General features: G+C 32.1%; 1 protein-coding gene across 1 annotated transcript; it reads right to left on the bottom strand.

Annotated features, from left to right (window-relative positions):
• Window positions 1–1438: 1438 nt before the first annotated feature.
• Window positions 1439–4047, bottom strand: LOC126891273 (uncharacterized). Its single transcript, XM_050660452.1, has 7 exons — window positions 3996–4047; window positions 3798–3875; window positions 3621–3737; window positions 3432–3548; window positions 3098–3373; window positions 2405–3049; window positions 1439–2337 (listed from the first exon to the last, which is right to left on the bottom strand). The coding sequence occupies exons 1-7, from the start codon at window positions 4045–4047 to the stop codon at window positions 1439–1441; spliced, it is 2184 nt and encodes a 727-aa protein (XP_050516409.1).
• Window positions 4048–25647: the final 21600 nt, after the last annotated feature.

Below are 25647 nucleotides of genomic sequence, written 5' to 3'. Positions count from 1 at the left end.
GAAACTTGATCGGTAGAACTGCCCAGATAGCAAAATGTGATTCATAGGACATTCATAGAATGTCCTAAAAGAATAATGGAATATTCAGTGAATGTCCCCTAGATATATATATTTATAGAATATTCCTAGGACCAGCATTTTGTTCAGTCCTAGCGATATCCGACGGATATCTCTGGAGAATATTCCACTAATATCCCAGATATTCTATGAATATCATATAAACGTTCCGCATTCAAAGAATATCTTCAAGTGATATTCCACGCATATTTCAGATATTACCGGGATATCCTAAAGACATTCAAACAGGTACATTCGGGGAAGCACTCCAAGGAAATATACCATGAATATTGCAGATATTCCTTGAATGATCCATGAATATCCAGGCTCGCACATTCAAGGGGCAATGCCATCGGGAATATTCTAGATATTCCTTAAATATTCTCTGGGCTTTCCAAGTAACATATTTAAAGAATATTCGCATGCACATTTTGCACTGCAGTAATATTTTATGTAAATTAGGCCGAGTGCACACAGATAAAGCAAAAACATAATTCTCTGATGTTTGGGAAAAAGGGCTTAAGTCATAAAATCAAAGTTTACAGGGGGAATACTTGAATGTTTCAAAAATTGTTATAAATCGCACATGTTACCTTTAACCAATTTAGTACAACAGTACCATTCAATTTACCATAATAAAATGATAATTATAGCCAGAAGACGATTTTCGTAGATTTTTAATATTTTAAATGCACTTAAGACATATAGATCTTACTATTTACTGACTTAAGACCTACTGACCGCGACTTTTCTATATCTATATTTTTGTGTATCTACCATTGAAAGTGATTAACATGGATTGGTAATTAAAACCAAAACAGCATTAAATATTTTACTGACAAAATATTGACAAATGAATATGTTTTTTAACAAATAATTATTAATAAAAATAAAAAAGTAATATAAAAGTAAACCAGATCTAGAAAATAAAAATGATTATTATACCAAAAGTCTTTCAGATCTCTGGATCTATTTCCTCGAGATCCGGATCAATTTCCGGTATATTTAGGGAAATTGGAAGATCCCTGTAAAATTGATGGAATACCGGAGATATTAAATCAATTAGATCTAGTAGATCTTTCTTTTTTTTTCTTTTGTGACAGGAAGAGGACCCGTGTACGCAGAAGTGAGATTAATTGTGTGACCGCGACCTCTCCTTCTTAACGACATACGTTTAAAAGGTGTATCAGATTTTAGTGATGTACTATAATCGAATTGACCGAATATCCGGCCATAAATCAACCATTGGCACTCACGCCATAAAAAACGCTCACCGCTGTTATTTTTGTGTTTTTGGACTAATGGACCCTTTAAAAGTTCTGCGAAGTCCAAAAATTCGTTTTGTTCCATTTCTACTATTTTAAATTTATTACTGGTACATCTAATTAATGTAGACCAGTCGTGAGGATGGGTTATTAAAGTAGCACTCTTTTTTTTTCTTTTTTTCTATTAAAGAATGATCTGCATCACATTCCATTCTGGTGTGGCCGGGTATTAGAAATTTGTGGTGAATTTCTTCTATTGTATTTTTCTGTTGTAATAGATAGGTAAACATAGCGGCTACGTGTGAGTTCTTGTTCTGTCCTCCACATGTGTCAGAGTATAGAATAATTTTTTTGACTGAATCTGGTAAATCCATTATTTCTTTATAGAGACACGATGCAATTTCGTTTGCGCCACGCTTGGCTAAAGTTTCGTGCCATAAATAACAAGATGCCTTGCCTGTAGCGCAATCGTGAATGGTCAAGTTATATGTCCAATACAACCTTTTGTAAAATGCCACAGAGGTTTCTAGATCTGGCGTTGGAAGACACTGCTGTAAATCAAAGGTGTAGCATTTAATGGATGGATCAATCTGAGCTCTTGCTTTGTCCTCTTTCTTTGTGTTATACGCTAAGTCTGCTGCCTCATGATGTGAATTGGTCTCTTCCACAATCATCTGTTTTTGTTCCTCATTATCACAAACTTCCAGTTTCATCTTGTATACATCACATTTGTGACACGTATCAGTTTTTCTTTCTTTAAATTTTAATTTCATTTTGTGAAATTGTTCCTCGTATAGGGTCCTAGAAACTGGCTCAGTTACTGCCTCGCGATAAAGTTCATACATTTTTTTCAAACTAAGATGATTGGGAAGATACTTGTTAATGTTGTCTCTGCGAGTATAGTGACTTTCGTATTGCGGGAATGAGTTAATATGATTTATAATTAACTCTCTCATATGTTCGGTTTTTTTGTTTCCAGGTGATTTTCTTCCTCGTTTATCTGCATCTGTAATACCTGATCTGTGGTTACCTTTGTTAGTTAATGCAATTCTTACAAATTTCTCCTTTTCATCTAAAATTACCCATAAAACACGTTTTACATACAACACGACGTTCACCTTTGTACTCTAAATGGTATGTATATGTGACTTGTCTGGATTTGGCTGAGTCTTCATTTCTTTTTCTTGTTGTCATAGTATTTTTGCACGTAACTAAGCCACTAATGTACTGTGTCCGCCTATCGTGAGTCCCAAGTGACCAATATTCTTGAAATATTGTCTGCCTTACATCAAAGGTAAAGAAATCTGCACATTTCGATCTACATGGTTTCAATGTCTCTTTTACTATTCTTTGAGCTACATGCTTTCCCGTTACAGTAACATAACTGTCTCCACGATTTTTTTTATCTGTTCTTTCTTTTCGAACAACTCGAACCCAAGGTCCCACTCCTCTTTTTCGTTTTTTAATATTTGTACTTGTATCACGAGGTTCTGCTACATCTGTCTGGTCTACTAAATTATTAGTTATTAATTCATCTTCTGCTACATCTGTCCGGTCTACTAAATTATTAGTTACTAATTCATCTTCTGCTACATCTGTCCGGTCTACTAAATTATTAGTTACTAATTCATCGTCTGCTACATCTGTCTGGTCTAGTAAATTATTAGTTACTAATTCATCTTCTGCTACATCTGTCTGGTCTACTAAATTATTAGTTACTAATTCATCTTCTGCTACATCTGTCTGGTCTACTAAATTATTAGTTACTAATTCACCTTCTGCTACATCTGTCTGGTCTAGTAAATTATTAGTTACTAATTCATCTTCTGCTACATCTGTGTGGTCTACTAAATTATTAGTTACTAATTCATCTTCTGCTACATCTGTCCGGTCTACTAAATTGTTAGTTACTAATTCATCTTCTGCTACATCTGTCTGGTCTACTAAATTATTAGTTACTAATTCGCCTTCAGGTAAAATATAAACGTCCAGACTAGCAATATCAATCACTTCTGTTATTTTTTCCTCAAGTTGTGAATACACAATGTTTCCTAAAATATTTAAAAATGCTGCAAAAATTACTCCAAAGAATTTGTAAAATAATCATACCTTTTGAAATGTCAGTTTGGCAATTACTAGAAGATTCCTCAGCAGGAAGGGTACCCATGTCAACAAATATTATTCCTGTTGCTTCTAATTTCTCCACTTGTGGATTGACAATGTTTTCTAAAATATTTACATGATTAGTATTTGCAATTTTATACCTCGTATACGTTGTACAATAATAGTCATGCATACCTTTTGAGCTTTCAATGTGGTCGACAGAAGCAGTGATACATGCTAAATGTGCTCTATCAATATCAATAAGTACTTCAGTTGCTGTTGTTTCAAGTTGTGTCTCTATATTATTTTCTTCTAGAATATTAAAAAAATATTATTAGTATTTAAAATCGCCTCTTAATAGCCTAATAATACCTGTTGAAATAGCTGCATAGTTGGTCATCGAATTATTACATGGCTGAGAATCATCGTTATTTTCAGTAACGGCTTGATCTGAAAGGAATATTATTCTTATGTTATTTTACTGTCACAATAAAACTTACGAAGTAGATGCAAAACAATAATCTTTAGTTTATGCCAAACAAATTTTAAAGGAAATATTTCAATACTTACCCCTTAAACTACTATGATGTACGAGTGCCATTATCTTTTCAACTCTTTTCATTTTGATAGTAATTTTTAAAAATATATACTATTAATAAACTGAAACTGTCCTATTGTTCAAATAAACTATTTAGGCTGTTAAAAACAGGTTTAACAAAATAATACAAAATGCCAAGTTAAACACTTACACAGCACACAGTCGACTGTAGTATAAATACTAAGGAATGTTTATGAGTAATTTGACACATAAGTATGCATCAGATACAAAATATTTGCGGATTTTGCCAATACAACTAAAATAAAAAAGTGCTGTGCTAGAAAATAGATAACTATTTTGTAAGGAATTAAAATATATCTAATGTCCCTATTATTATTTATTATTAGCCAAAACTTTTATTTTTAGGCTTTTTGTATACTTAATATTTTTTTAAAAACATTTACCTATTGATTAAATGACCGACAATAAATTTATGTTATGTTAAACAAGGCTTATGTCAAGACACATGCCTTCTAGATCATTAAGATCAGCAAGGCTTATGTCAAGACATATGCCTTCTAGATCATTAAGATCAGCAAGGCTTATGTCAAGACATATGCCTTTTAGATCATATGCCTTCTAGATCATTAAGATCAGCAAGGCTTATGTCAAGACATATGCCTTTTAGATCATATGCCTTCTAGATCATTAAGATCAGCAACGCTTATGTCAAGACATATGCCTTCTAGATCATAGCAGTTATTCGCCAATATATGGTACAAGAGACATAAATTGACTTAAGTCTTATTGCCATACCATATTGAACAATCATGTTTGTGACTTTTATATCACGGTGAATAACTTTGAATTATAATGTGGTAGACTTAAACCGTTTGTACCAATAAAAAGAGCTGATTTTTTTGATCCAGAAGGCATCAAAAAATTTTTTTGGGAAATTCTGACTTAAGCCCTTTTTCCCAAACACCAGAGAATTAATAACAAAACTTTTGAGTAATGGTATTAGAAGCGGTTTTTTCTTCTCGATTAATAGGACACACATTGGTAAAGCAAAACGTTGTAGGTTGTATTGCTTCACCAATGTGTACTCGCTCTATTAACCAAGAAAGAAAAACTGCGCTGAACATTTTCTATAATTGCGTTTGCTGTATCAGTATGCACGCGACCTTTGCACAATTTGGGGAAATATATGAATGAGAATATTAAAATATTAACTAATATTAATTAACTCTTTATTTCCAAATTAAAATTAATTGTGTGTTCTTCGTTTTTCTTCATCCTCTCTTTGGCTTTTGTCAGCCATTTGCTTATGGCTACTTCGACTTCCTTAGATGTACAATCTATATGTAGTTTCAATATAGATTCTAAAAAAAATATTTATTTTAGTTTTCATATTTGGATTATCTATACAGGGTGCGGCAGATAAACCATTGGTTAGAAAGATCTCGAGAATTAAAAGGCACTGAAAACTAAGAATTGGCATGTAGGGATTTTCAAGGGTGAACTATTTAGTACAAATCAGCATCCTTTTGATACTTCCGGTTACACCGGAAGTTGGTTATAACTTTGTTTTTTTTAATGGGACATCTTGAATTTTATGGCATTTTTAGATTGTCCTTTAGGAGCTGATTTCACTGATCTATCACATTTAAGTCCAAAGGTGAATAGTTCCGAAGATATAGGGTGTTAAAAATCGATATTTTTAAATTTTAGGAATTTTTTGTTTTAAAAGTATTGATTATTGGTCAGAACGGATTACATTTTCCTATCCTAACTTTTTATTTACTATACATTGACATTTAATTGAAACAAATACAGGGTAGTCGAGAATTCCGAATTTTTGACCATCCTGTATTTGTTTTAATTAAATGGCAATGGATAGTAAATAAAAAGTTAAGATAGGAACATGTAAGCTATTTTGAACAATAATCAAAATACTGATAAAACAAAAAATTCCTAGAATTTAAAATTATTGATTTTTATCACCCTATGATCAAAATCGGAAATACTGTAGCTGTTTTGTAGTACATGACAGGCTATTTTTGACTACCTATTCCATGAACTTTTATTTGGCAATTTTATATGTAGTAGGGCCATAATACTACATAAAATTGATAAAAGTTTATACATTATTTCCGATTTTAACTTGATACAGTTTACCCAAATAAGCCGGTCATAGTGTATTGGAACTTTCTTATGCAGGGTGCATAAGAAACATACATATCAATGCAGGGTACATATCAATTTTGAGTTTTCAGTGATCTTTAATTCTCGAGATCTTTTTAACCGGCAGTTTACCTGCCGCACCCTGCATAAGAAAGTTCCAATACACTATGACCGGCTTATTTGGGTAAACTGTATCAAGTTAAAATCGGAAATAATGTATAAACTTTTATCAATTTTATGTAGTATTATGGCCCTACTACATATAAAATTGCCAAATAAAAGTTCATGGAATAGGTAGTCAAAAATAGCCTGTCATGTACTACAAAACAGCTACAGTATTTCCGATTTTGACTTGATACATCAATTTTAACTCACCAACATTTCTATCTATCTATCTCACGCTTTCAATTGTAGTAGGTTGAAGAACTTTCATTAGAATATTTAATTATTTTGACTAAATCTTTATATACAGGGAAACATATTTCAAGTTCTATGTAGAAACAATCAATGACAAGTATTATTTTAAGAAAATTGCTGCCTTCTGGTAACTCTAAATTTAGCCTGCTCCTTTAATATTCGCTGTGAGGTCTATTTAAAATAAATACTGAGGAATTATTATTTAATTCATTTACTGGGAATCGGTCAGGAATATAAAAAAATTCTTTTGTTTCTGTACGTTTCGGTTTATTTTAATTTAAACCATTTTCAACAGTTTGTCACCTCATAGAGGTTAGTCGTTAGTGGTTTCGTGTGTCAAATATATTTATATTTATTTATTTATATTTGACACACGAAACCACTAACGACTATATAACCTCTGTGAGGTGACAAACTGTTGAAAAGGGTTTAAATTAAAATAAACCGAAACGTACAGAAACAACAGAATTTTTTTATATTCCTGACCGATTCCCAGTAAATGAATTAAATAAAATTTGACGGTCATAAAACAAACTTATAATACTGAGGAATATTATTTTTGATAAACTTGTTTAATAATCTGATTTATTTCTACACAAAACTGTCAAATTTTAACAAAATGTATACTCACTTATTACGGCAGTGCAAATTAGAGTCTTATTAAAGGGATTTTTCCCCTTATGACCTTGAAAACTGTAGATAACTGCTAATTGATCATTGAAGATTTTTTTCAAGCATCTCCTGACACTTTCCTTGTAATCAAAACCTCCCACCTGACGCATGTAAATAACCTGCAGACAGTCACTTATTAGATTTCTAACTGTAGTCTAACAATTTTTATTTGAGTGTGATTCATTGTTGAGAATGCGCTTGAATCTCCTTTTGATATAGATAATAAATAAAAAAAAAAAAATTTTATTTCAAGAAAAAATCAGTTTACATGCAAAAACTTAGATGCTAAGTACACGATGAACATATTGTTTGTGTGTGTACTTATTCTATTTATTATAATCAATAAAATTAATCTAATGGAGGTAACTGATTATTAAGAAAACAAGAGAAAATTCACTTAACCTAATAAAGATTTACAAAAGACTATGTCTATGTTCTATGAAGTTTTACATTATTACTAGAATATGTTATTTATTTTTATATTTTTTATCCAGCTAGAAAGTGATTTCTTTATCTTAATAAATTTTTTATTTTTAAATTCTTGAGGTAAAGAGTTAAATATTTTTGGAGCTGTGAAGAGTAAGCTTTTTTGAACAGCCGTGTAATATATTGGTGTAGTAGTCGTTAACATATTATTAGTAGTAAATCTAGTTAGAAATTGATGGTTTGAGCTGGGTTTTGGTAACTTATTATTACAATAGAGTCTGACAATGGTTTTAATATAAAGTTGAAAAATCTGCATTACATTTGCTTCTATAAACAAATCTTCTGAAGAAAAACATTTCTTTTTAAATAAAATGATTTTTAAAATTGTTTTTTGTGTTATTATTAAGGGGGATAGAACGTTAGAATAACCTGCACCCCAGGTACATATTCCATATGTTAGGATAGATTCGACTAGGGCTTTATATATATTTATGATAGTATCCTTTGTTAAACATTTTCTTAAAATGTAAAATTTGTACATAATTTTTCTTAATTTACCACAAATATATTCAATGTGAGGTTCCCACTTCATGTGTTTGTCAAAAAATACTCCTAAGTATTTAATTTTATCAACAACTTTAATAGTTTGACAATCACATTTTTTGTGATCCTTACATGTGTATTTATGTACTTTAAGAGCTAAAATTTCTGGTGACGTGGCTTCATTCATTGTGAAGCACATAAAGTGGGACTTCTCGATATTCATTGAAAGAAGACTGACATCAAACCAACTTTTAATTTTTGCCATGATTTCCTCTGCTATGGTAAGAGTTTTCTCCCAAGTGCTCTCACAAACAACAATGGCTGTGTCATCTGCATAGCATATAATATTAGCCTCTTTGAGAACTGAAAATAAAAAGTCCATGTATAACACAAAAAGCACTGGACCCAAAACCGTCCCCTGTGGCACACCGTACGTTACTGGAGCTGATTCACTTAAAAGTTTCATTTATTTTGACCTTCTGGGAGCGATTTTCCAAATAAGATTTGAACAAATTGTAAGGAAGACCTCTTATTCCCTTTTTCTTAAGTCACTCCAGCAATATACGGTGTGACACAGTGTCGAGGGCCTTGGCCAGATCAATAAAAATGACCATACATTTCTTTTTATTGTTGAAACTATTAATAATTTGATCTGAAAGTTTAATTAAGGCATCTTCTGTGCCATAGTTTTCTTTAAAGCCATATTGGTTTGATGATAATAAACTATGCTTCTCCAGGTAATTACATAATCTTAACTTAATGCATTTTTCTATGATTTTACTTATGTTGTTTGTGAGGGCAATTGGACGATAATTGCTAACTATATCTTTTGGACCACTTTTGTGAATAGGGACAATTATTGTTTCTTTCAGTGCGTCCGGAAAGATGCCTTGCTCAAAGATAAGATTTACTAAGTATAATAAAGGTTTAATGAGAAATTTACTGTAGTACTTAATTATATTATTTGAGATACCATTACCTATGTATGAATCACTGTTTTTTAATGTGTTTATAATTTTTTCCATTTCACCACTCGAAAAAGGTTTTAAAAACAGGCTATTATTTATATTTCCTTGCTCTATTAAAGAATTTACAATGTGATCTGGTGGTTTTTTTATTTTTGAGGCTAACGTCTCTCCCACATAACTAAAGTAGCTATTGAATTTTTCTGCTATTTTCCTGTCATCCTCAATCAAACTCCCATCCTTACTTACTATATTAGAAATACTAGGTCTATTGCAGTTTTCATTTGTGGCATATTTTATAGTTTTCCAGATTTCCTTAGCATTCTTACAGTTTTTATCAAATAGATTTTTAAAATAGTTTTCTTTTGCCCTACCTAAAGTTTTGCTTAAAATATTTCTATATACTATATATTCTTTTTTGAAATTTTCATTAAATGGGTTTTTAGCACAAAGTTTATTTAGATTGTCTCGTTACCGAATAGAGTTCAACAGCCCCTGTGTAACCCAGGGTTGTTTCACTCTATTCTTGCATTTAATATATTTTACCTGTGTTGCTATATTAATAAACTGTGTAATTATCCTTATTAAACTATTGGTGGCAAGATTCGGATCCTGCTCCCTCATAACATCATCCCAACTCTCAGTTTGAAATAATGTTAGCAATCTATTTTTATCTAACACTTTACCATATCTTCCTTTTTTGTTATTATTATTAAATTCATTATTTAGAGTTATATTCAAGAGTATGGGATAGTGGTCCGAGTGACTACCTCTTAAGACTACAGCATTGCACTTATTTACTGACCGCACAAAAAAGTGATCTAAACAGGATCTCGAGTTACCATCAATTCTTGTAGAACAATTAATTTTACTCTTATACCCTTCCACAGAAAATACATTTAGATACCTAAAAATAAGCTCTTTAGACCTGGGATTATTAACATTTTTTGTTGGGGAAATATCTACATTTGTGTCACCACAGAAGACCTCAATCTGGCATTTTTTACTATAACGAGTGTGGATTAGTTCAAGGCCACTAATTAGATTAAATTGATCTACATTATGACATCTATAATAACCAGTAATACCCACTGAATACCCATTTTTACTTAAAACTATTCTAAGAAATTTACAATTTTCAATTTCAATCACTTCCAATGATTTTAAGAGTTCACATTTGACATAAAAAATAAAGCCGTCACACTTTCATTGTAACACAGCTGATATCCTGGTATGTTAAGATTTTGTATTTTGTTTACAACTTTATTTGTCTCTGACAATGCAATAACGTCGAAACTTTTATTAAGATACTGAAGGTATGAGATCAGGTTGTCAAAGTTTTTAGGCAAGCTTCTTATGTTAAGGTGAATTATGTTTAAATCTCGATCACAGTAATCAAAGTAATTTATATTATTTAAATTATCCAGAGTTTCCGTTTCATATATTTGTACTTCATCACAGATAGTGTTTGGTTCCATAAAAGGTTTTAAAGATATCAGTACTTACTTCAGGTACGGGTTACGTAAATGGGGAGTGGATACTTATTTTCCTTCAGTTTGCATGATTGCCTGCACATGGTAGGAGCTATGTATTTTTATAGAGGGATCCCCCTCTTTTACTCGTGCATATACATTACCATTCTTACTCCATACAAAGCGATATCCATTCTCCTTGAGTTTATTTGCCTCCCTTAGCAGGTTAAGGGTGTGAACGGTGAGTTCTTCATTCACATAGATCCTAGTATCACAAAGTAAGTTACATCTCTGACCGGTTAGTGGACCAGCGGAAACCTTATTCTTTAAAATTTTTACCTTATTTTCAGTATCCACGGTGGCTATTAGTAAGTTTTTCCCATTTTTAGTTTTGTGATTTCTAACAGCCCTAATATTTTGTTGCTTAAGGCTCAGATCAACATTTTTTAATACAGAGAAAGCTACCTCTTTTGCCTGGTTTGGGTTCTCTGTAATGAGATTTGAGACTCCTGATATAACTAGGTTGTCTTTTATCTTTTGGTATTCCATAGTGTTAATAAAAGATGATGCATAGCCTAGTTCTTTTTTCAAGAAACAGTTTTCGTTTTTTAATTCCTTAACAGTTTCAGATAGTACCTGGCCTCGTACTCTTTCTGTCTCAAGTAGTTCGTTAAGATAGTTTAATGAATTTTTCATTTCAGATACATCTTTTCGGAGATCCATCACCAATGTTTTTAATTCGATTATAAGGTTAGGTTGTTCAGCGTCTTCTTTTTTTGGTACTGGCAGTTTGGCCTTTTCCGTGTTTGTTTTTCCATTAGCCTCGTTTTTGGGTTTGTCCTTGTCACCTGGCAACGCTGCTGACCCAGACCCTGCAAACATAACCTTATCAGGATCACACACATCACAAATCCAGCTTTTCTTTTGCCGGTGCAACACTTTGGCGTCGATTTCTTCCATTTCTACACAGGGTAGGTGAAAATACTTGCTGCAAGCTCCACACTGTATTTTAAAAATACTTTTTGATATCGTTTTATCACATTTTCCGCAGAGCAAATTCGGCGCCATAGTCACTCAACTGTCACCTCCTGACATTCCACAGATACAGATGAATCGTACTCAAATAAAAATTGTCAGAATATAAACATTGAATATTTTCAATACAAAGTCTCAGAAAAATTTTAAAAATATAAGAATATCACTCACAAAGTTGTCTAGATTTGTAGCATTTTCTAGTAGCTTTTCAACGTCTCCTAGTAGTTCTAAGGTGGATAGAGGTAATTTCTTATGAACTTCATCATCAGTTATATCTGTACTTTTTTGTTGCCCTCTGATTATAGTGGACAATTCATCCACTTTTCTGTCAATTTCACTAAGTTTTTGTTCTTGTAATTCTAACGTTCTTTTTATTCTTATTAAATATGAAATTGCAGTTTCTTGAGCATTGGCATCTAAAACAAAAATCAAAATTATTGACCAAATAGCAACTACATAGGTGCTTTCACTGTAGTATTGAGCCGTACTTTTTGTTAACAATTCATATTGTTTTCACGCAAACCATCAATTTTTTTAATTGTTAAAAAATCAGTTTAACATCTGTAAAGTTGATTTACAGCCAATACATAAACTGAAATTAGTACTTAAGCACAATGTGAATGGTCTTTAATTTTAGAAATTCAATAACAATTAGAAAATAACTTACTTGTTGGTGTGGGTTTGGAAGTTTCTTGCACGGTTTTTACTTCCTGTTTGTTTTCTAATCCAATATTTGGATGAGTTCCTAAAAGATCATAGTTATAAATAAAGCTTATGTAAAAATACACATTAAAGAATGTGCCACAGCACTTGAATTTGTACTCCAATCTGTCGAACGGTACGTTTGTCAGTTCACTTGCTTTGGTGGTAGATATATGCAAGTGACTATAACACTATGAGTTCATATCATATATTATATTTACAGTACAGCAAGTTAAAATGAATCATCACCTCATAAAACTTATTTTATTATTAAAAATGTGCTCACTTGATTTAGATGGGGTACACTTTTCATGTTGTTCTTTCTTAGACTCTGCAATAAAATAGAATTACAAAATTAAAATTTATAATAACACCTTTTTAATTTTACAACTTACTAGGAAATGAATGTTCAAAAACCAGATCTGACCCATCTGAGTCCTGCTCACTACTACTGCTCGCTATTTTCCTTGGTTTAGGAGGTCTCTTTTGTGGTAACACAGTTTCTTTATCTGATTTGTAATTCTGGCTATTGCACGCTTTACTAGCTCTAATGTGAGCTTTGTTAAACAGTACAAATTCTGTCTGGCTTTCTAACACTGCCTCATGTATTGGCCATTCCTCTAAGGAGTCATATTCTTCAATAATAAAGTTGGATAACTGCTTCTCAGTATGATCGTCCACGGGAGGAAATTTACAAAGTTTGTTTGCTTTGTCATACCACTTAGCTGGTACTGCCTCAATTGTTTCACTTTATGGAAATCTCAAAACAACCCAAGGCATTTCTTCAACAAATTCTTTGTAGGTTTCCAGTGTTCCATAAAAAAAAGATATGTAACTTATTAAAATATTGTAGAATTTTATGATTTTATGTGCAATAAGATTGCTTCCTGATAATAGTTCAGTAGTGCTCTTCAATAAATAAGGTAATAAAAATAATAAAAACAATAAAATACAGGCTGCATATACCCAAAATAACCATAGGTGCAGTTTTAATTTTTTTAATATCAGCCTAACATGCATGCATATCTCCACTTTTTTTATTTCACAAATACAGAAGCTACAAATATAACAACTCTTTCTTGATAATAAAAAATAAACCAACTTTAAGGTTGATCTTACTATAATGACGAACATTTCTTCACCATTTTTTAACAATTTTTTGTAATTTCTTTTTTATGTAATTGAGAGTTAGTTGGTGTAAAAGGTTTACGTATAATAATTTATTCTAATTTTAACTACGAGCCTATACTGAATCAATATATATGATGGAACTCTTTTAAATAACTGGAACTGGGACTATTTAAAAGTAATTTTAAAAGAAAATTAAAAAGTATTTAAAAAATGGTCAAGGAACATTTCTCAGTAGGGTAAGATCAACCTTAATAAATACCGAATCACCATGCAGGAAGCATCTTAATTGTTACATATATTACTATTCAGTGCAGTAGAGGTGCAACTACAAATTTGTTATTGTAAGGCATTCTACAGCATTTTAATGCTATATCTGATATTGGCCAATATTTTAAAGTACTTAAATTTTCTACTAAAAATATATCCAAGTTTGATGAATTACAAGGAATGTTAAAAAAGTCAGATTTACTCTGATATTCTGAACCTATTACTACATTCTGATGTAATCTAGGGCAATATACAATATTTTTAATTTCAATAATTGACTTATCTTTTAGGATGCAACAAGAATCTTTTAAAGAAAGAGATAATGCAAATTTCTCAAAGCATATTTTTTAAATTCAGGCCCTGCAGTATCGTCTATTAAAACACCCCCTACATATTCTCTTTCTAAACAAAATTGGAAAGGAATTTCCTTATTTCTATTTTGTGGAGTAAATTGAATTTTATTAGTGTTTAGTTCATAATTACGCCGAATAATTTGCTGAAGAGGTTTGTCATGCTTTCTAACCTGCTTAAGTAAACTCTGCAAAAAATTTTCACTAGAAAAATTACTGAAATTCTCTAATGAACCAAATTTTCGACAGTCATCAGCTAAATGCAGCAGATTATGAAAATTGTGTGACATTATTTGTTTACCATATAACCTCTGAACGGTTTCGACAAATTTTCTTAATAAAGCCTCTGCATAATCTATTACATCTACATTGTTGCTATCTGTCAAACTTAATAATAAATGTATTGAAACGGAAAGCATTAAAAAATTTTGATATTTTTGCTTTTCTATTATATCTTTCAAAACAACTGGACCTGTGTAAATTAAAAACTGTCTATATTCAGTAGCTTTCCAGCGTTTTGATTCTTTTAAAGTTCGAGGTTGACGAGAAAATTCTGATGGAATATAACCAGACATTTCCACCAACTTTGCAGATATATTTTCAATTTGTCTACTGGATAGTTTATGTGGAGGTCGCCCGTTACACCAAATTCCAAACAATTTTTTTTACAACTCCTAATGCAATTAGGTGCATGTAGTCTAATGGTATATCAGTTATTAGATTTATGTTTTTAATTTCACTTAGAATGGTAGTCCCTGTATGATAATCTGAATCATCCTGCTTACTAAAATTATCATGTGTTCTTTTAATAAAATTCAAATCTGTAAAACACACTCTATCACTTATATATTCCCCTTCCTGAGTACCGGGTGGCCAACTAAGAACGGCCGTCGGCTATATCTCAGAAACGGATTATGTCAGAGCTTCGGGATAAAAAATTTTATGACAAAAGTGACCTCGAGAAAAGCCTGGAAATTATTTTTAGAATTGTAGGTCTACCGCTAGATGGCGCAATTTAAACAGAAAAATTTAAAAAGGAAAATTTGACAAAATTTTACCAATTAACAGGCATTCAAAATACGATCATCTTATTCTTCATAAAATTATGCGTATATTTTGTAATACAAGTTTTGGTCAATCTTTTAAAATAAGAGGTAGGGGAGAGTGGGAACCTTGTTACGGAAAAGTGCTTGTAAGTCCGGTTCTGCTTAACCGATCTTTACAAATTTGGTCTTGTTGTAAACAGCTCTTTACTGGCAATGTAGGAGTTATAATGTCGAAGCAACCTAATATGTTTGGTACCTGCTAGAGGGCGCTATTTAATTTTTATTTTAAATCTAGTTTTCCTTGAAAAATATTAAATAGAAACATACCGTTTTATTATCAGATTATAAAAGAAGAATAAATTAGCAATAAAATACCGAAAACAGCATGTCGATATCTTCTTCCAATCCGGAGATATCTTAAAAAACGTGTTAAATGGGAGAAACTTTTATGCTTAACTTAACAGTAGTTATAAACCCACTAACTTAACTAATAATTGCATAGGTCTTACAAATTACATTAATTTACAATAACAATACATTGTAAATCATAAATTATAAAAAAAATGCTCAGATACAATTGGCTTTTAACTACATAAATTAAAATTTATACTTACCTACTACCAATAATACACAAACTAAGTACCTAAGTAAATTCCAAAATAGTAATTACTGAGAAAAAAACTAAGACTAATGGCGCCCAAGGTGCTCAAAATGTTGTCCATCATTTGCAATACAAGACAAAAGTCTCCGACGAGTGGATAAAACGGAAGCTTCAATTTCTGCTACTGGGATGCTTTGTATTGCATCTCGTATTCTTTGAATCATATTATCCCTTGTCGTAGGTCTATTAATAAAAACTATCTCTTTTATTCTTCCCCACAAATAAAAATCCAAACACGTTAGGTCGGGGGACCTTGCTGGCCAAGCAAATAGGCTTCCACGTCCTATCCACCTATCAGGATAGGTTTGGTCTAAGAAATTCCGAACACCTCTATAGTAATGTGCTGGGCACCCATCATGCTGAAATATCATGTCTCGACGAGTTGCTAATGGTACGTCTTCTAAAAGTAGTGGCAATTGGTTCATTAGAAAATCTAAATAATTTTCTCCATTCAAATTTTCATTAAAAAAATATGGTCCAATTATTTGTCCACCTAGAATACCGCACCATACATTAACAGACCAACGACCCTGATGCCGAACCTCCTGCATCCAATGGGGATTCGTTTCAGACCAGTAATGCATATTATGGCGATTTACATGGCCATCACTACGAAATGTAGCCTCATCTGACCACATAATACTTGAAAGTAATTCGGGGTTGTCGTCTATCATATTTAGTAGCCAGTTACAATAATCCAGCCTGGTATCGAAATCTTCAGCATTTAAATGTTGGTGTAGGACAAGGTGATATGGATGCAATCTAAAATAGTAAATTTTGAGATAATTAAAATTTTGCAAAATGTGGAAAATATAAATATTTACAAACTATCATTCAAATATTGGATGAACTATAAAAATTATGGCGTATTCTAATTGCGAATAAAGTAAACGAATATGATTTACTAAAGTTACCTGTGGTCTCTTAAAATATTTTGGACAGTGGTTCGACTTATTCCCAAACTTCTGGCGATAGCTCTTGTGCTTAAATGGGGGTTTACATTTATAAACGCTAAAACGTTTATTACATTTTCCTCAGTGCGACCTATACGACGTCTTCGATGCAAAGGTAAATGCACACTTCCTGTCGTACGTAAACGTTGTGCGATTCGAATAAAAACTCGTCTACCGTGATGTCGTCTGTTGGGATACTGCTGTGCATATACTCTAGCAGCAACAGTGGCATTTCTCATACATTCAAAATAAACTGCCAACATGTCAAAAGCTTCTTCATTTGTAATAATCATATTTTTATATTTATATTAACGAATGTAATTAATTAAAAAGGTAACAACATAAACAATAGACACAATTACAACGCCATTAAAAGTTTTGACATTAGAAGCGATATTCATTTGTTAATCATAGCCTTGCTTGTAGGTATGTAAAGGGCAATTTATTTTATACTTATTACTGAAGTGTAATAATTTGACTGTTACTGATTAATCGACTTAGGTAATAGTTTCCTAATACTTTTCATCAGTCCTTGATTCATAAGATAAATGGTGGTACAATATACCTACTTACCTAATAATATAGTAACATAATAAGTCGAAATTAGAATATGCATAAAAGTTTCTCCCATTTAACACGTTTTTTAAGATATCTCCGGATTGGAAGAAGATATCGACATGCTGTTTTCGGTATTTTATTGCTAATTTATTCTTCTTTTATAATCTGATAATAAAACGGTATGTTTCTATTTAATATTTTTCAAGGAAAACTAGATTTAAAATAAAAATTAAATAGCGCCCTCTAGCAGGTACCAAACATATTAGGTTGCTTCGACATTATAACTCCTACATTGCCAGTAAAGAGCTGTTTACAACAAGACCAAATTTGTAAAGATCGGTTAAGCAGAACCGGACTTACAAGCACTTTTCCGTAACAAGGTTCCCACTCTCCCCTACCTCTTATTTTAAAAGATTGACCAAAACTTGTATTACAAAATATACGCATAATTTTATGAAGAATAAGATGATCGTATTTTGAATGCCTGTTAATTGGTAAAATTTTGTCAAATTTTCCTTTTTAAATTTTTCTGTTTAAATTGCGCCATCTAGCGGTAGACCTACAATTCTAAAAATAATTTCCAGGCTTTTCTCGAGGTCACTTTTGTCATAAAATTTTTTATCCCGAAGCTCTGACATAATCCGTTTCTGAGATATAGCCGACGGCCGTTCTTAGTTGGCCACCCGGTACATTTTGTACATGAACTGTAGCCGGAATGTCCTTTAATTTTTAGTATCGAAGCCTTTGCAACTGCATCAAATAAAAACATACTAATTTTAAATGCATAGGATTGTCCAAACACCACAACTCCATTTTGAATTAAATTATTTGCCTCATCCACAAATTCAGACAAAAAATTGTTAAAATCATGAGGTTTTTCATATCCGTGATAAATCCCTATCAAAAATACTGGACTGTTTAAACTACATTTATTATTTATTCCCAAAATCGGATAAACTTGACTAGCTGAGCTTTTTGACAATGGTAGGCCATCAATATTTATACCTATTTCTATACAATCTCGAGCTGTGGGTTTCATATTAAACTTTTTATAATGATTTTCTAAACCTTGTTCTATACCAACATGACAGTAATGACCGGGAGTTACATTTCTCATAATAGTACACTTTGGAGTGTATAAGAAGGTTCTTGGATCATGAGGTAATTGAGAGAGATTATTACTTTCTTCTGAGGAAAAGGATCTTAAAATATCTAACAAAGCTCTGAGTGATGAATGGGGTACACTATATGAAACGGCCCAGTCTCGCAATTTATTGAACCCTGTTGAATTCGTTGGTTTAATAAAAAATGTAGTATCAGAGTTTAAAATCTGGTTTGGAACAGTTTCTAAATTATGAATTGTTTCATTACTGGACATTACTGTATCTAAATCACTCTCCTCACTACTTAAATTAATTATTGGATCACCCATACATTCATCGGAAATATCAGATTGTGAGGCTACATTAATAAACTCATTAGAAGATCCTTGATCATAGTTAGTTTTTACTGTGGTTTTACTTTCACGTGTTCCCGCATTTTCCTTAACATAGTTTAGAACTTGAACTATTTCCCTATTTGTTCTTAGATAAAAATTACGGTTTCGTTTTAACATAGTATGCTTTCGTGGCATTTTATAAAGTAACTTAAAATTGTACTTACATTAATATCCACAAAATTTTGGCCGATGCTTGTTTAAAAAGTCGCCTATTGCTACTTGCTTTGCTTGCCGAGAATGGAGAATGCCGATGCCACAAGCCGATGCCGCCAAAATTATCATGGAACAATGGTGTTACACGTGTTACATCAAAGAATACACCATGGAGTGATTATAGATACTTGATTTGTTCTCTTGTTTATGTTTTGACGTGATTAAAACAAAGCTACAACTATTAAACTTGCTTCTTTTTCATAAACATCATTATACACTTGTGCTATTCCATTGAACAAAAACAAAAGTTTGACAGCAGACAGCACGACCGTTAATTCTTCTTCGGTTTTTCACTATGTACACATGGCCCTTTACTATTTAGCTTTTTAGAAATGTCTTAAAAGAATATTCTGGGGATCTGCTCCCAAAGAATATTCCTCGAGAGATATTCTAAGGATGTGCTACTGAAGAATATTCATCGAGAAATATTCTTAGAATTTACCCATAGTATTGTTCTATGGATATTCTGTTGGGAATATTCACAGAATATTCGTCCAAGATATATATATTCGGCCGATATTCCTGGAATATTCGGAATATTTATATTCTTTTCAGGACATTGAGAGAATGTCCCAGGAATATTGCATGCTATCTGGGTGTTGTGGGTGTTTCTTCCAAAATAAATTTTTTGGGCTTGACTAGATTTAAAAAAAATATTGTTGTTAAATTTTTGAAAATAATGTATAAAGCACTTTGAGAGGTTCTTAATTAAATGTGATAGAAAGTTGAGCTTAATTCTTTTTATATATAGGTTTTTTGAAAAAAAATGTTCATTCTAATGATTTACCTGCCACTCTAATGATAAAAAATAAAACAACCCCTAAGTTTACATCAAAAATCAACTTATATTAAAAGAAAAAAGAACATTTCATTTTAACATTTTGCCCCAAAAAAATGTAGAAATAATAAAAAAAGAAACATCAGCTATGTGAAACCATTCACTTGATTTCATTCCTTTACCATACAACATCTAAACTGAAGATTTAAATAAATTATCAATATAGTCATATTCTTGTATTTTGTAGAATCTATTGGAAACTGGTTCAGGTGGATGCACTAGCTGACATAAGATTCCATTTCTAGTAGTCACAGTTTGACGATCAGCGATATCTGGCCAGAAAAAACTTTTACCATTTTTCATCATAAAGTTAACAGTCATAATGTTTCGATCAATTTTTTCAATGATTCCTGAAAAAAAGTGTATAGCTTAATAAAATTTAACAATTAAATTTTAAAGTAAAGAAAAGCAGTATAGTAAAAAACTGTAGTCTCTTACCTGGATACCAATCATTATCAAAAATAGCTGTAACCCAGGTATCTTCACTAAATTCTTCTATTCCTGTAGGCCGAGCAGTGGCTCTTCCATTGTTATTTTCCTCACTTAAATATGAAGACTGTAGCGGCGCTACTTTATTTTCAATCGCATAGTGAATACAATTCTCAAAGCTGCATTTAAAGCAGCTTAAAGTTCTAAAACTCAGCTCTCGAGTAATGTGATTCCAAGTTACTTGATGTGTTTGCATTGTCCCTTTATATGGTTTTAGTAGTGGAGGCAGAAAAGTATCAAATTTTTCAATATTATTTTCATTAAGACATTTGATATGTATATTGCTGATGTTTTCTTGAATACATTTCACAAAGACATCAAATTTATTTATGTCATGGTTAAATGTTATGAGTTGATCTGCAGTTCTTTTAATGGTTGCACCAATACCATCTGGAGCTCCCTTTCCATGTCCTGCCTCTGAATAGTTCCAAGAAATATGTTGGATTTGTGGAAATAATTTTGGTAAGACTTGCTGTAGGTAAAAGAACATTTTTTTATTTCGATACTGGCTGCTTGGACTGTCTGAGAGAAAATGAATTGTTTTAAATTCAGTTTCTAACTCATTCTGGTAATGGTTTATAATTATTTCCATATGTGCCATTATGGAGGCAGGATCATGTCTTAAGGACTTGGAGACGGTACAAAAACCCTCTTTTTTTGATTTATGGTACATCATACCAGTATGAAGTGTTATTTGGTCTCGGGATGCTCCAAAATGTACAGACTGTGCTTCATTTGCATACTTGCAGAGAAAATTTTCGGAAAAATCTATATGAAATAGAATTTCATTTTCAGTTAGGCTTTCTTTTAATGTCTTCATTACTGAATATTGATGGTTAATTGTCAAAATATGTCGTAAAATTTTATTTTGATATAGTTCTAATTTCTGAATTAGTGTTGCTGGATTAGACCTCACTTTCTCCTTTTTGGTAATCTGAACAAGAATGTCCTTTTTAGTTTTGACACTAATTCGTTTTTCTTTTAGCGTAATCCACCTCTCATATTCAAATTTTCTTATCCACATTTCATCTTCCACATGGTAGAATATCTTCTTAAATTTGCAATTTTCACATTTTCGTTCCAAACATGCTTCATTGTATTTTGAACAGCACAAAGTTTCAAGAAGTGTATCTATGTCCTTTTCCAATATTATTTTATTTGTATATAAACTTGTTATAAGCAATTTTACATTTTCATGCAGTATACAAAGGCATGTATCCCTTCCCGTTAATTTTTGAGAGATGACCCAAAATGGGCGAACTTTACAAAATAAGGCATATTATGACACTTTCAATGATGGATACTCTGACTGAAACTTGTGAAATAAATTCTTTAAGGTATTGTTTAGGTATCTTTTTTTGCATTTTTTGGCATTTTCTTGTAACTGTATCTTTTTTACCAGGGCATATACGAGAGTTTTCTTGTAAGTAGAAGTCATGTATGGTCTTTTTTAAAAAGCTAAAACCAGTAAATGATTTTCTTTCGTATTTAAAAACTTCTGTTCTATTCCTATTGGCCCTCCTTAAACCTGGAGGAAGGAATTGTTTGGCATCTTTCAGTAGTTTATATTTTCTCAAGTTGGGACCCTCTATTGCCTTTGTAAATATTTGTTTGGACTTGTCATCTTTTAGGGATAAAAATTTAGAAGAAAGATCTTCTTTTAGAGCTTCTCCAAAAAGTAATTGTCTTTTTACTTCCTTAGGGACTGTTGGTGAATTTTTAAGTAGTTCTGTAACCTTTGACTGAGGAGATAAAACCGACTTTTTTTTCTTAATGGCTGTGTAAAATCTTTTTTTATACATTTCAAATTTACATTTTAATTTTTTATTTTCCTGTTGAGTTTTTTTTAGTTCCCTAAATAATTTCGTTTGGTTTCGTCTTTTAACCCTTTTTCCTTCCCTTTTTTGTCTGCTTACACTGCTAATAGGTGTACTACTAAATGACGAAGCAAAACTAGTGGACGGTTCATTTTCCTCAAAATTTACTTCTGGGTTTTGTTCTTCAGGCTCACCATTCTCACTGACTGGAGGTGTATTGTCATTTAAATTTTTGAAAAATTTCTGCCGGTTTCTATATTTTTTTGAATTCTCCTTCCAAGATTTCCTTTTTGCTTTTAGTTCCCTGCGACTTAAATCCTCTTTTAATTTAACAATGCCCTTTTCCTTAGCTTTTTCATATATTTGATGTTTTTTTCCTGCTCTATTTTATATCTTTCTGCGTTATTTTTAATTTTTTGTCTCCTTTTTTTTCGCATTCCCTTTTTTTACGTTTTCTTTCTTCTTCACTTTGCTTTTTGCGTGCCATTATTTACTAGTCAAAGTTAGTTTTTCAAAGTAATCTACAAAGATAAAAAATAAATCATTAGCATGGCATAACATCATTAGCGTGGTTTAATTTGTGCACGCTAATGACGAAAATAAATAGCCACTCTAATGACAAAATGTGTATATTTTCTTATAAAAATTCCCTCAGTATTTTTTGAATAAAGAAAGATATTCTAATTAAAAGCTTATTTATTAGTGCCAAATATGATCATAAGTTAACTTTTTTAATTTTGATTTTTTCTGAAAAACTTACCTCCACTCTAATGACGAAGCTTAATACACGACCACGTGCACGTACTTTTTAACGCGTATCTCTGAAGACTAAATAAATATTGCGCAGGAAAAATACCTTAACTGTATTGTTGGAGGGGATAGAAATTTAAATATAAATGGTAATTTCCGGTTGGGTATATCACGCGGGAATTTTAAACTGTTAACTGTTGATCCACGCTAATGACGCGGACAGTTGGGGACAAACTTTAAGCTGTCATATTAAGTTATTTATATTACATTTTAAAACTGTTGTTGTATGGTTGGAATAAGTGGTTATTAGGGTACATGTAAACTATTACAAAATAAGTTATTAAACCTCCATGATGAAAATATTGCTATGGATTCATTGAAAAATCAGGTCGGGGACATCCACGCTAATGATTTTTAAAATTTATTTATTTTTTTTTAAATAAGAAAAAGAGCAAAAAATATAAGTTTTTATAAATTGTTTAAATTATTCTAAGGCCAAATGTTCTAACAAAGCAAAAAAATTGGTTTCTATTAGTTATTAAAAAAAAACAAGAGGGACCTTAAAATGTTAGCTTGGGGAGAAAATACCTTGTCAGCTACTAACTCAAAATGGTCTGTAAAAGGCGCTTGTACTGAGCGTTGCGAAATTAAATGTTCGGAAAACTTAGTGATACCGAAAGAAAAGAACTGTTAAATAACTACTGGGGACTGTGTGATGTAAATGGGCGAGATTTTATAGTTAACAATGTAATTACGGTTAAGTCAAAATATCAATATAAGAAAGAAGGGAGTCGTAGAAGCGAACGTAGAGCGTATTACCTTGAGGTGAGAAATGAAAAAATGTATGTAAGGTTTTTGTTTATGAACACTTTGAACATTTAGAAAAGGATAATAACCACAGCAATGAAAAAAAAAACAGCTAGGGTTTGTGCAGAATCAGAATGGCAATCGCGGAGGAAAAGAAAATGCTGGCGACCAAGGGTGCTAGATGATGAAATCGAATTCGTGAGGTCCCACATAAAATCTTTTCCAATAATTGACTTACATTATTGCAGAGCTTATTTCGCTTATAACTGCACACACTTTCAAACGAATTTCATCTAGAACGGGGTGTCAGACAGGGATGTATACTATCTCCACAATTATTCAATATATGTGGAGAGCATATTATAAGAAGACCACTTGAAGGATGGGAAAAATCCATCTCAATAAATGGTCATAAAATAACCTACGTTTCGCAGATGACAGCCCTTCTTGCAAATAGTCAAGCAGAGCTGATTGATCTTATACGACTGGTTGAAAACGAAAGTCAAATATTTGGTGTGCAATTAAACATATCAAAGACACAGATCATGATAGTGGATATACTACATAACAATCATCCACACATAACCACAATTGATCGGTTTGAGGTTGTGAGCTCATACTTATATCTGGGATCATTAACCACAAACACAGGGTCACTACAAGAAGAAATAAAACGTAGATGTGATCTAGCAAAAGTCGCCACAGCAAAAATGACCACAATATGGAAGGACTTTCAAATTTTAAGAGCGTTAAAGATGAGGTTGATCAACTGCTTAATATTCCCAATACTCACCTACGGATGTGAATCTTGGACCCTGAGAAATTCAGAAAGAAGAAAGATAGACGCCACTGAAATGTTCTGTTGGAGACGAATGCTACGAATTCCTTGGACCGACCATAGAACAAATAATTAAATTCTAAGAGAGCTTAAAGTTAGCCAACGACTCTCCAGTAACAATTAAATAATTAAAATACTTTGGACATGTTATGAAAGCAAACACAGAAAACATGGAAAGACTCATTATACAAGGAAATGTGAAAGGCCGAGGATCACGAGGAAGATCCCCAACGAGTTGAATCGATCAAATTACGGGAATATGCAAAAGACTCATGCATGAGTTAAAAGAAATTACCAGAGACAGAGATCTTTGGAGACGGACAATACACGACATCACGTCGACCCCTACACTCCCTCCGGGGGGTCAGGATTGAAGAGAGAGAGAGAGAGAGAGAGATTGCAGATCAAGAACAAACAGTACTTAGCCACCATGTACAGACTGTACCAAGAAAAATGTAGAGAACAAAAAATTCCCGTTAAACTTCATTACTAAGATTTTCAACACGGAATTTAATATTGCCTTTTTTCAGCCAAAAAAGGACCAGTGTTGTTTCTGCAACTCGTTTCAAAATCTAACAGCAGATGAAAAAGTATTACATCTTAAGTGTGATGCACATAACAGAATAAATCAGATTCGGTTAGAGAAGGAGTTGGATATAATAATTCAAAGGAAGATGGCAGTACTATAGTTTATTGCTTCCAGCTCCAAGCTGTATTATCACTACCAAATGGAGATCGGAGTGATTTTTTTTATATGAGACGCCTATCGTGGTATTACAACGTTACTGTATTTGATATTTCTCACAAACATGGCCCAGTCTTTTGTGGCACGAAGGTATCGCAAGCAGAGGTGTTAATGAAATAGGTACGTGTCTTTGCAGAACCTATCTAAAGAACCATACAGCTCAATATGAGCACACAATATTTTACTCCGATAATTGCCCGGACCAAAACATTGCTTGCTTGTTTTTTTATATTGCTGTCAAAACTTACCAATTCAAAGCATAACCCACAAATCCTTAGTAGTTGGACATACTCAAAATGAGGGTGAT

Source organism: Diabrotica virgifera, chromosome 9 (assembly GCF_917563875.1).
Source record: "Diabrotica virgifera virgifera chromosome 9, PGI_DIABVI_V3a".
NCBI classification, from domain to species: Eukaryota; Metazoa; Arthropoda; class Insecta; order Coleoptera; family Chrysomelidae; genus Diabrotica; species Diabrotica virgifera.
Note: the sequence above shows the minus strand (reverse complement) of the source record. Positions and strands in the feature narration are given on the sequence as shown.

Excerpts from the sequence above, each read along its gene's own strand:
- LOC126891273 (XM_050660452.1), bottom strand. The coding sequence starts at position 4,047 with ATGAAAAGAGTTGAAAAGATAATGGCACTCGTACATCATAGTAGTTTA. Across the intron at positions 3,738-3,797 it reads CTATGCAGCTATTTCAACAG|AAGAAAATAATATAGAGACA; the intron begins GTATTATTAGGC and ends TTAATATTCTAG. Across the intron at positions 3,549-3,620 it reads CCACATTGAAAGCTCAAAAG|AAAACATTGTCAATCCACAA; the intron begins GTATGCATGACT and ends TAAATATTTTAG.